General features: G+C 40.6%; 2 protein-coding genes across 2 annotated transcripts in view; both read right to left on the reverse strand.

Moving 5' to 3' along the window:
• Nucleotides 1-6: 6 nt before the first annotated feature.
• Nucleotides 7-2,329, reverse strand: LOC134092409 (class I histocompatibility antigen, F10 alpha chain-like; the record flags this gene model as incomplete). Its single annotated transcript, XM_062545253.1, has 3 exons — nucleotides 1,802-2,329; nucleotides 1,049-1,324; nucleotides 7-173 (listed from the first exon to the last, which is right to left on the reverse strand). Coding segments are annotated over exons 1-3 (564 nt in total), but the record flags the coding sequence as incomplete, so codon positions are not given.
• A 1,968-nt stretch (nucleotides 2,330-4,297) lies between these two features.
• Nucleotides 4,298-12,500, reverse strand: part of LOC134092404 (major histocompatibility complex class I-related gene protein-like) — an 8,225-nt gene continuing 22 nt past the window's right edge. Inside the window, exons 1-5 of the mRNA XM_062545244.1 lie at nucleotides 12,353-12,500; nucleotides 7,964-8,230; nucleotides 7,055-7,330; nucleotides 6,408-6,680; nucleotides 4,298-6,198 (exon numbers count right to left, since the gene is read on the reverse strand). The exon at nucleotides 12,353-12,500 is cut by the window's right edge and continues 22 nt beyond it. Coding sequence (XP_062401228.1) covers nucleotides 5,765-6,198; nucleotides 6,408-6,680; nucleotides 7,055-7,330; nucleotides 7,964-8,230; nucleotides 12,353-12,410 — 1,308 coding nt within the window. The 5' untranslated portion in view covers nucleotides 12,411-12,500 and the 3' untranslated portion in view covers nucleotides 4,298-5,764. The remainder of the gene's footprint in view (nucleotides 6,199-6,407; nucleotides 6,681-7,054; nucleotides 7,331-7,963; nucleotides 8,231-12,352) is intronic.

Below are 12,500 nucleotides of genomic sequence, written 5' to 3' on the forward strand. Positions count from 1 at the left end.
GGCTCTCTTCTGGAAGGTTCCATCCTCATTGGGCAGCGTCTCCTCAGCATACACATCCTCCTGCATCTCCTCTCCATCTCTCTTCCAGGTGATCATCACTCCCTCAGGGTAGAAACCTGTTGCATGGCACACCGCTGAAGAGTCCCTCTGGAACACAGAGACCTCTGGGGGGACTGAACACAAATGATAGATTTGAAAAGATAGATCAACAGTGGGAATCATTACTGTAGGCATGCATGTAAAACAGCAGGTGGACTTCACTTATAACATATTATTACTGCTTCTGTAACGGGTGCTAGCTGGTTAGCTATGCTGTTGAACGTTAGTAAACCTCACTCCCCGACACTTCAAGAGCGCTGCTGGCATGAAAGCTAGTAGCCTGGGCTTTTAGCTGGATTGTTAGCGCGCTCGACTCCCGATCCGAGGTGCTGCTGTCTCGCGGGTTCGAGTCCGGGCGTGTGCAGGGCTGGACCGCGGTGGTTCCACACAACGCAGGTTACATTGGTGCCGTGACCCGGATCGGGAGTGAGGTTTAGGGGGGTGAGTGTAACGGGTGCTAGCTGGTTAGCTATGCTGTTGAACGTTAGTAAACCTCACTCCCCGACACTTCAAGAGCGCTGCTGGCATGAAAGCTAGTAGCCTGGGCTTTTAGCTGGATTGTTAGCGCGCTCGACTCCCGATCCGAGGTGCTGCTGTCTCGCGGGTTCGAGTCCGGGCGTGTGCAGGGCTGGACCGCGGTGGTTCCACACAACGCAGGTTACACTTCTCAAGATCATCTTCAAAAAAACTTAATGCAACTTTCCGGTGTTACATTCTGTATGCATTTACACATTTCACGTTTAACAAAATTGCTTTACGATAAATGAACAGATTACTTGCAGAAAGATGTGAAAACATGACTCTGAAGTGTTGGGAAAGTCCATTTACGGCAGTAGCTGTATAATCAACATAATTCATAACACATTAAGAATAGCCTGTTTCAGTAAGTCCAGGACTAAAAGAGCAATTCTGCCTCCTGTAAACTGCTTGAGTGTCTGTGCTGCTGTACCTTTCCTCCCCAGAGTGCTGCTCCCATAATGAAGATATCTCTTCAGCCAATCAACACACGTCTCTTTGAAATAAACGTCCCTCTTTACAAAACGTTCTGTGTTGTCCCACTTTAGTTTGCTTGGGAGTGCCTGTGGCACTGCTGCGATCCATCTCATGCTCTCCAGGTCTAGTGAGAGGAAGTCCTCTCCATCATAACCACAATGTTCATAACCATCAGTGGCTCCGGTTTTATCATCCCACTGACAGCCATACGTCCTCTGCAAGACATGCACTCCTAAGAGACACAGAGGAACAAGACAAATCAGCAGAAGTGTACCGTTAAATGCCTGGCTTTCAATCTTATTGGTGTAAACTTGAGCGTAACCTAAACTTTATAAACTGCTTGAGTTTTGTGTGTGTATATATGTAGCCCTACTCATTACCGTTCAAATAAATGAGCATACCTACGTGGGTTTGTGCCAAGCTATAGCAATACAGTGTACACCTACTGTAACTGTATTCATACTGAAGTGAGTTGAGTCAAGTATACACTGAAACACCAAGTGTATATCAAATAGCATTAGTAGGCACTTTCATTGCCCTCCCTTTGAATAAATTATCAAATGAAATATGCCCCAACAGTACACATTCAAAGATATGAAGACACACCAAAAACTATAACACGATAAAAGAATAAGTTTGCTGTTCCCTAACTGCAATATACTTTATTCATGCTTTATTTTAATTACTTAGAAAGAGTGACTGACCCTACCTTCAGTATGATTAAAGCGTCGCCGTAAAATGTTTAAGTCCACCCTGAAGATCCGCTCATACATCTTAGACAGTTCTGTCTCTGAATCCCAGTAATCCTGATCCAGTTGCTTCATCCACATCTGCTTGGGAACGTTCCTTTTCCGATTGCTGTCATAGTAACTAATTTCCAGACCATCCACCACCCCAACGCTTATAAACGGTGGAAGGACTGGGATTCCTGATGTAGCGGTGTAGAAGTACTGCAGGGTGTGGAGCTCTGAAGAACACAGATGGATGAGACAGGACACTGTAAATCAGAGACGGACATCCCGGGTTCAGAAAGTAAAAGTCCTGCCTAGTATTTGGTCCAACCGTTTAGTAAAGCAGCTCATCCTCATTAGCAGCCAGGTAGATGAGATATTAGTGATATCACCTGTGTTATGTGCACAGATAGCTCAGATCATTAGTGAAATCACCTGTGTTATGTGCACAGGTAGATCAGATATTAGTGATATCACCTGTGTTGTGTGCACAGGTACATTAGATCATTAGTTGATATCACCGGTGTTATGTGCACAGGTAGAAATAATCTACAGTATGGCAGGACTTTTACTTTCTGGAACCGGGATGTCCGTCTCTGCAATCAGGTGAATCTACAAGATGACAGACAGAGCATGTCTGAGCCCCATGTTACAGACAGGGCTATGCCTTAATACCCTAGTCTAGCAGATAGGGAAGTGGACATATGATAGCTTAGCCTTCCTCCTCCAAGAAAGAACAACCATCCACACCATCAACTGACCTTTGAGTTTTGGCTGCCTGATGGAATCTGACCAGCAATCAAAGCCAGTTTGGCACACCTTTGTTATCTGGGCTAGCAAATCATTAGCAAACGTATACGGTAGTGCAGCTGGGGGAGGGGGGGGGGGTGTCATTAAAGTACATCACAAGCCTACAACTACTGTGGAATGCATCTTTCAGGATAGGAGTTAATATACACACATCCGCCCCCTGAGTGAATAAAAAATGGTAACCTATGTTACAGTTTTTTCAACTGCTTACACACTACATTTTCCACACAAGCCATAAGTGAGCCAAACACTTTGAATTAAGCATACAGGGAGCTAAGCCAATCAAAAACCAGACCTGTCTCAAAGACGTATTATGTGAGACGATACTAAAGTGGGAAATTATTTAACCCTTTGTGTAGCTATACCGCATGAGGCACTTCTTTTTCGTTTGAACCTGAGTATTGGAGACATTTCAGTCTGAATATTGGTGATGGGGACATTTCAGTGTCAATTGGCATTGGTGTACATGTCCCCACACAAATCTACGGCCATGATTCTGAGCAAGATACTGTACATGCGTTTGCAGGTAATCCATGCGGTGAATTTTGCATTAACTGTTTTGAAAAATGCACTAACTGTTGTAAAAATGTTAATGATTGTTTGAGAAATGGACCTGAAAAACTGTCTATACATCAGACAGAAGCTAGCGCTCACAGAGCACTGGCATCTGGATATAGCCTACAGTAGTCATGAAGTATATGTACATGAAGCCTCATGTAGTACTGGATCTGGCCACACCAAACATTAACATCACAATTTATTGCTTCCATTACAAAACTACTGTAGCCTATGTGTGCATGTGTTGAAGTGCAATGTCTTCACTCTTCAAAGGGACACAAAGGTTCATTTATCATGGGTTGTGATCAGGTTACTTTATTTCGGTCAGTGTTTGATAGGCTTTGGCTTACTATTGCCTATTGTTGTCATTATTACTCTTATGCTTATCTTTAACTATAATGTTTAACTAATGTTCTGTAGGCTATTTTGTTGTAGCCTACGTCGTTTTAGACAAAAATGTCTGCCAAATAGGGAGCATAGCCTACCATAAAATAAAGAAATATAAAGACTTACCGGCGGCTGATAAGGGAAGACAGCTGAACAGAACTCCAAGTTTAAGAACAAATCCCATGGTTTACCTCCATGTAGACGCAGCAGCCTTTATCAAAAGGCTTATTCTACCCGTATTGGCCCCACATGTAGGCTACTGTGTCAACGTCTGTTACTGACCATGCACTTTAGTCTCTAATCTCTGGATATCCAACCCCGCCCACATCACTTGAGCTGTGCATGTAACACGTTATGCATTATGTAGCCTACGAGGCTGAAGTTAGGACTACATTCAGATCGCGGTGAAGTTAAGTTTCGATTCCACTTAACATATTGCAATTTTCTACCGCCAGGGGGTATTGTTGACCGCAAATCCGCGATGACAGTCATTCGCCTGCCTCACCCTGGGGGGGGGGGGGGGGGGGGGGGGGTTGTGTTACTTTGCAACACCCCCCCCCCTGAAAGAAGATTTAGGTGGGTGCGGCCGGGCTATTCTTCCAGGGAGCTTACTTCCAACAGAATGTTTTCCTACAAGTTCATTCTTGGTAGTAGGCAACCCATTTCTTTGGGGGTTTTTTTATAAATAAAATTCCATAGGGACAAGGAAATAGTTGTTAAGGAATTACAGTTCTTTTTAACAAAATTTAAGCACAGCTATCCAAACGCCACACTCAGTTTGCATAATTTCCAGATTCTTTGCAAAATGAAACACTTCAGTCAAAACATACACACTTCAGTCAAAACATATACACATATTTGTAAAAATGCTATTAGTTGTCATTTAACAAACACAGTCCTCACACTATTGCAGCCAGTTTAACACTGCAGTGATAAATGCAAAACACATTTGCGAAAAAGCTAATTTTAGGAAATAGCATGTGCTAGATTTTTGCCCAGACATTGTTATGTAAGGGATCATTTAGATGTCCAAAAAATAGTGACAAACCCACAACATTCTTCATAATTAGTTCGACATAGGGAAAGTGTAGGCCTACATAAATAGGTCTATAAACTTGCACTTGCACTGTACAACACTGAAGACTGCTGTAGACTGAATATTTCAAGTACTGTATTTCTTTCAATACTTACAGTATTTCTAGCCATAATCAGTTACAGTAATCAACAAACACTGAAATCAATTGAACAAATAAAATCTGTAGACAAACAAAAACTACTGCATAAAGTACACACACTTTGACTCTGAAGAGCAACTGCAAAAGCAACAAGACTGTATAGCACACCTGAGTGCTGTGTTTTCAATTTTGCACATCTGTGCTTACACACCTGGTGGATGTGATTATCCAATTCATTCATTAGTGTAGTCATTGACAATCCGGGGCTTTGTAATGACAAGGAAGTAACCTCACAATCCTTATCTGTGTCTAAGGTGTGGAAATGTGTGTAGAGTTTTACAAATCACTGTGTGTAATGTTTTGCAAAAAGGGTGAAGCAGACATTGTGTGTAATGTTTTGCTCCTTGGAGCGCACACACACACACACACACACACACACACACACACACACACACACACACACACACACACACACACTTCACTGGCTGCCGCTGGGATGTCGCCGGGAGGGTGGAGAGCCCAGGCCAGCACATGCAACATGTGCGCACACACACACACACACACATACAGTGTTGATAAAAGCGCCGAAACAGAGCAGCCTCGTCTGTCCGCTTCCACCCGAGCTCAGGCCACTTTGGTCAACATGGAGTACAAATAACAAGGGAGCAGGCACCACGGGGCAGGGTGCTCCTAGCAGTCCTTGATGACCAGAGCAGATCCAGTGCACAGGGCGAGTGAATCTAATCGCTGGCTTGTTGCAAAACAGCCATAGTACTGACCAATTGCTTGGGACAGAGCCCATAAAAGCTGGGGTGAGAGCCGTCCGGGGATCACGCATCTAACAGACCCATTCCAACATGGCCTCTCTTCCACCCCCTTTATAAGGATGTGACCGCCTTTTCAGGTGCAAGCAATAAAGCAGAGGGGCGGGTTAAGGAGAGCAAGTTAATTGCTAGCCATTTAGAACTAAGCAGTCTTCGTCCTGCTACACAAAGAAAGAAGTTTGTGTTCCTAATAATCTAATCCATGTATATCTTGTCTACACTTCCATACAAGCTGTATCGAGAGTATACGGTATAAGTATATTATTGTATACTTTTTGTTTTGTTCCTCTTCATTCAATAGTCTTGTGTCTTTCCAATAATCTAATCTATGTATGTCTTGTCTACAGCATATCAAGAATGTGTCTGCTGTATGCTTTTTGTTTTGTTCTTCTTCATTCAATAATCTTTTGTCTTCCCAATCATCTAATCTACATATGTCTTGTCTACAGCATATCAAGAATATGTCTGCTGTATGCTTTTTGTTCCGTTCCTTTCTTGATCTAGTTGTGTTTCGTTGTGTCTTGTTGTCGCCTTGTTCACAGCATGTCTTCACAGCAATCACAATGACAATCACAACACCACCAATAATAATTAATGTGATGGTATGGTATTGGAATTTTCCTACAGGAAAAAATATAATTACAAAATGTGTTATTATAAATTATAAATTAAAAAAACAAAATCACATCAAACATTCTTAAACTACACACTAGATGAAAATACAGAAATAGCAGATTGTGCTACAACAGTTATATTCTATTTCAACATTCTTTGGGAAGTGTTGCTAAAACCAGACTAACGCAACAAGGCATATCCACATTGTGTCTTACCATCTTCCTCACTCAGGGTCCTGATGATGGGCTCTCTACTGATGTGTTCCACCTCACAGGTGTACTGGCTCTTCCTCCTCTCAGGTGACACGGTGAGCACAGCTCTCTTCTGGAATGTTCCATCCATATTGGGCAGCGTCTCCCCCACATCCACATCCTCCTGCATCTCCTCTCCATCTCTCTTCCAGGTGATCACCACTCCCTCAGGGTAGAAACCTGTAGCGTGGCACACCGCTGAGGAGTTCCTCTGGAACACAGAGACATCTGGGGGGACTGAAAACAAATGGTTTCATAAAGATAGATCAACAGTGGGAATCATTACTGTAGGCATGCAAGTTACAGTAACAAGTTTAGCATATTGTTTTTACTTTCTCTCAAAGTAATAAAAAAAAAAATGTCATGCAAGATGTGAAAACATAATTCAGATGCACAAAATTAGTTACCAATGACACAATTATTTTGTAGCAGTTACTATTCAGAAATATCAGAATTCTAAGCATTGGAAAAGTACATTTACGTAAGTGGAACTCTAGTATTCTGAAGAGCCGTATAGTGAACATTTTTATAACACATTTTGAGTATGACCTTCACTAATAGAGCAATTCTGCCTCCTATAAACTGCTTGAGTGTGGTCTGTGCTGCTGTACCTTTCCTCTCCAGAGTGCTGCTCCCATAATCAACATATCTCTTCAGCCATTCAACACACGTCTCTTTGAAATAAACGTCCCTGTTTAGAAAATGCTCTGTATTGTCCCACTTTAGTTTGCTTGGGACGGCCTGTGGCACTACTGCAATCCATCTCATGTTCTCCAGGTCTAGTATGAGGAAGTCCTCTCCATCATAACCAAGTGCTTCATGACCATCAGTGGCTCCAGTGTTATCATCCCACTGACAGCCATACGTCTTCTGCAAGACATGCACTCCTAAGAGACACAGAGGAGCAAGACAAATTAAAAGTGTACAATGACAACAGATAATGTATTCCATTAACTGTCTGGCTATCAATCTATTTATTTATCTATTTATGACCTACAGTGATAATCTATATTGGTGTAGAATCATCATGTGTAGAACCTCAGCTGTAGGCTGTATACTGTTAATATACTGTATATATATATGTTTGGGGCACTTGGGGTTTTTAAATGTCTATATGTTTCCATGAGAAGAATTTCTTATATTCACTGTACAAACCCAAACTACTTGAAACATTCTGTTCACAATCCGCAATCATGCTTGCACAATTCAATTAAAAGCATTTTGATCCCAGAGTATAACTAACAGCCATTAAATTAACATTAATAAACCAGACACTGGTATTAGATCAAGGTAAGATGTTGGTCCTTTGGTTTGATTTGTTTGTCTCTTCAGGTGTGAAGCCAGAACTTTTATTGGATTTAAGCTCTTTCTTTTCACAAATGGTGCATCACCTTTACCCTGTTACATTTGCATCCCAGTTCTCCCCTGCCTAAATTATGTTTAGTGAATGACCTGTGCTAATAGGCAATTAAGGCTCTTATTACACACTATTTTACTTAAGAGAGAGTGACTGAACCCACCTCCAGTATGATTAAAGCGCTTCCCTAAAATTTCAATGTTCTTCCTGAAGATCTGCTCATACATCGTAGCCAGGTGTGTTTCTGAACCCCAGTAATCCGGATCCTCCTCATTTATTTGCTCCATCCACGTCTGCCTGGGTACACTCCTCTTATTGATGTTGTCATAGTAACTGAAATCCACACCATCCACCATCCCAACGCTTATAAACTCTGGAATGTGTGGGACTCCTGATGTAGCAGTGTAGAAGTACTGGAGGCGATGGGTAACTGAAAAACACAGAAGAATGAGACACAACACTGTAAATCAGGTGAAACTACAAGATGACAGACAGGGAATGAAGCCCCTGCAGCAGAATGACTGAGTGAGTGTTTGCCTATTTACACAACAGCTGGTTGATTTTAGCTTAAACAACTTATTTTTATTTATTTATTTTGTATTTATTTTTTTGTTAGCATGTTTTCACGTGCAACAAGTACTGATAGGATGTCCAGATTAGTTTTGATGGTATATCAGGGGGGACTCATTAGGTAGTGGCCTAGCGGGCCAGATTTTCTCAAATGAAACCTCATGAGGGTTGGATTTTTTTAAAACACAAATATCAATACGTGAATGCACAGCAGATTTCTTATTTAAAAATTGTACAAGAGTGACATCTGACCCAAGTATGAAAAGCAGTACTGTTGGCCAATGGCATTCACACCCAATAGACCTCTGAAGTTCGCCTACAAAAAAGCTGCCATCTTTGAGATTCGGTATCTGGCGATTTTTCCTATGGGAAAATAACATGGGGATTTTGAATTATCGCACCTGTTAAACTCACGCGGGCACGACATAGTCTTAAATAAAGACGTTTTCCTGAACACACTTTTGTCCTCTGCCTTCTTGTGCATACTGTGATCTCCGGTTCGTGAGGTCGGCACACTTTGATTTTTGCTACCCCAGAGCTAACTGGCTAACTAACTTAATGGCAAGTTGCATTGCAAGTTAGCTCTGGGGTAGCGAAAATCAAAGTCTGCCGCTTTCGCATACCGGAGATCACAGATTCCTCTCGAAGGCAGAGGACAAAAGTGTGTTCAGGAAAACACCTGAATTTCCGATTTTGTCTTCCCCGCGAGAGTTTAACAGGTGTGATAATTCCAAATCCCCATGTTAATTTCCCATAGGAAAAATCGTCAGATACCGTAACTCCTTATATGGGCAAAGATGGTAGCTTTTTTGTAGGCGAACTTCAGAGGTCTATGGAATAGGCTGGCTAGCTGACAAATACACCAACCAGTTCAGTTCAGTTCAGTTTATTTCTTTGTCCCAGAATGTGAGGATTGACTCAATAAAAGCTTTATAAAATAGTGCCATCAATGTTTTATCCACCTGAAACTTAGCCAGTTTCCTAAGTGCAAGAGTCTTTGTTGCCCTCTCTTGCACACAGACCTAAAACTAATTAGTGGGCTTGCTGCAAGGCTTTGCCCGTTTGTTTAAGACGCCTCTTCTCCTAGAGCGTTTGAGCTATCGACGCCGTTCGAACACTAAAAAATCAGGCCCGATCCGGTGTAGGTTGATTGTTACAGTAATGTCAGATGGCTGCCGGTTGTTGTTTTTCTGGTATTCCAGTTTTTTGACCCTTGTAGTTCCGTCATGCTCCACCAGAGGCGTTTCCCCATTGAAATGAATGGGGGACTGCTCAGGCGTTCACATCACTGCCCCCTGGTGAGCAAGCCCACTCTTGCAGCTCCTCCACGGAGATGCACATTTCTAGTTGCAGTAGTTATGGTGCATTGTTGTATTGGTCCTAACACTCTCCTGCATCCTACTAAAGCGAAGTTTTGACCCCTAATAAAGTGATACAGTGTTAATATTGGATTCTCTATGTACAGTATATTCAACATACACTATATTGCCAAAAGTATTGGGTCTCAAGCTTTGATTCATATATGAATTTAAGTGACATCCCATTCTTAATCCATAGGGTTTAATATGACATCGGTCCTTTGCAGCTTCCACAAGGTTTGGGAGTGTGTTTATGGGAATTTATGAATTACAGTTCAGTTCAGTAGTTCAGTTGTAATAGAGGTACAGTACAAACGTTTTAAGCACTTTAGTTGAAGGCCTATTCTTGATATATTTGTTTATAATCCGTTTGCTATTTTTTCAACAACTTTATTAAATGAGTTGAATTAAAGACAGTGATACATTTGAATAAAACAAAAATGAGATGAACCTCCAAGTAATGCTTTAATAATAAAAGCAGTTATGGCCCATCCAACTTATCACAAGTCAGTAAACAAAAGACAAAAACTTAATTCTACTTACTAAACAGCTCAGTTAGCGCTGCCCTGTGCACGCCCCCCAATGGGATTTCAAGGAGAACAAGCAGCACTAAATGGGAGGTAGACCAAGGTACTAAAGGTTAATCAAAACCTCTTTGTTTACTTAGCATTTTTAATCTTAGTCTATAGCAGTTATATTCCCAAATCATGGAAATCTGCATTTGTTCTTGAACTACTAAAAGTGGAGACCCGTTGGCTTTAGACCATGACTGTCCAATGTCCAGACTAACTGTTTTGGCCAACTGTTGGAATCTCTTAGAAATGAGCAACAAAAACATTTTCATTTTAGCTGACAACTGTATTTTAAGTCCTACTCAGTCTGGTTTCCGACAAGGACATAGGGCAATAAGGCTGTAACCTCTGTTACAAATGCTATTGTTAATGTTTTAGATGATAAAAAGTCATGTGCTGCTCTATTCATGACTTATCTAAAGCATGACACCATTGACCATCATCTTCTTCTGCAAAGACTGCAAGAGGTAGGCTTTAGCAGCTCTGTGCTGAATTGTTTTTCTAATTACCTGAATGATAACTCAGTGTGTGGCATTAAATAACTGTACCTCTTTTGCTAGAAGTAAAAAATGGTGTCCCCCAGGGATCAGTTTTGGGTCCTATTCTATTTTCTATTTATGTAAACAACTTAGGTATAAATCTGAATCAAACAAAAGCTCATCTTCATGCAGATTTTGTAAACCTCTGGCAAGCCATTGAAAGAAGCTTTTCATAGGTTACAGTCTGCCTCCCTAGTCAGATGCAGAAATCTCTTGTTGGATTAAAATTGGTAATAAATGCTCAAATAAACAAAATCAGTGGTTTTTACGCATTCACATTCTTTTATAGATTTCACAATTTTAACACAAAATGGTACTCCAATAGAAAGAGTAACTTGCTATGAATACCTACAGTAGGTGTTTGGTTAGATGAGTCTTTTGGGGTCCATATTGAGAGCCTTTTTTTTTAAAGTTGGGTTTTTATTTTAGATTAAAGATGTGTTTTCCTTATTCAGCAAGGTAAAGGTTACAGAGCACATTCCTAGCAGTGTTAGATTACCTAATTATATGCACTCCTCTTCAGTTTTGTTTTTTTAAAATAATAATAAAAAAAAAAAATATGCATTTTATCACTCACTGTATGAAACTATGGTCCTCCCTCAGAAGGAAATCCCATTTATTGATTTTCCTTGATAAAGCTCTAATGGGTAAATTACCCCTCTACAGTTCAAATTTGGTATCTTACCATAATAGTGTTTACAGGACAAGGTCATCAGAAAAAATACTATTAGTTATTCCATCAACAAGAACAGAACTTGATAAAACAGCTTTCTCATCATACGCACCAAAATGCCTGGAATGAACTCCAAAGCACCCTGAATGTACAATCACCTCCATCTTTCAAAACCTTTTAAAGTCAACTCTGACAAAACAATGTAAGTGTTTTTAAAAAGGACTGGTGCCCTTAAAGTTGTATGCCTGGTTTAGCTTAGGTTAAGTGTAATTGTCCTGTTTGTGTTCTAGTATGCATAGTGTATGTGCAGATTTGTGATGTACTGTAGTATGTAACCTTTGTCCTGCCTTGTCATGTATGTTTTGAAACTTTTTTCTTTTCTGCCCATCTTGGCCAGGACTCCCTGGAAGAAGAAAGGAGCTCTTTTCCAAAACGCTATCAATCCATTTTTGAAAACATTAAAAGGTCATGTTGTTTAATTGTGTATTTCAGGTAAAATCAATAAAAATGCAGTTGTTTTGCTTTGATTGAGTAAAGATAAATCAACTTAACATAACCCAATACAGTTCCACTGAAATTACTCGGAAAATTCATTGAAATGGTGGATATAGCGTTTTGGAAAATAACTCTTATTGTAACTTATTGGGACTTTTCCTGGTTAAATAAAGGTTAGATAAAAAAAGTGAATAAACTGTGGTTATTGTTACAGTTATTCATAGGCTATATATTTTTAAACTAATAAGCCTAGTCTGTATGTGTTGCTTGCTTTAGACAAAAGCTGTCAAATATAGGGAGCATACTGTAGCCAATACCATAAAATAAACAAATATGAAGACTTACGGGTGGTTGATAAGGGAAGACAGATGAGCAACATTGAAAGTTTAAGAACACATCCCATGGTTTTATTTCACATAGACACAGAAGCTTTTTATCCAAAGATAGTGTGCATGTAGTCACAGCTACGGCCTGCGTTATGAGTTAGAGTAGC

This window comes from Sardina pilchardus, chromosome 9 (genome assembly GCF_963854185.1).
Source record: "Sardina pilchardus chromosome 9, fSarPil1.1, whole genome shotgun sequence".
NCBI classification, from domain to species: Eukaryota; Metazoa; Chordata; class Actinopteri; order Clupeiformes; family Clupeidae; genus Sardina; species Sardina pilchardus.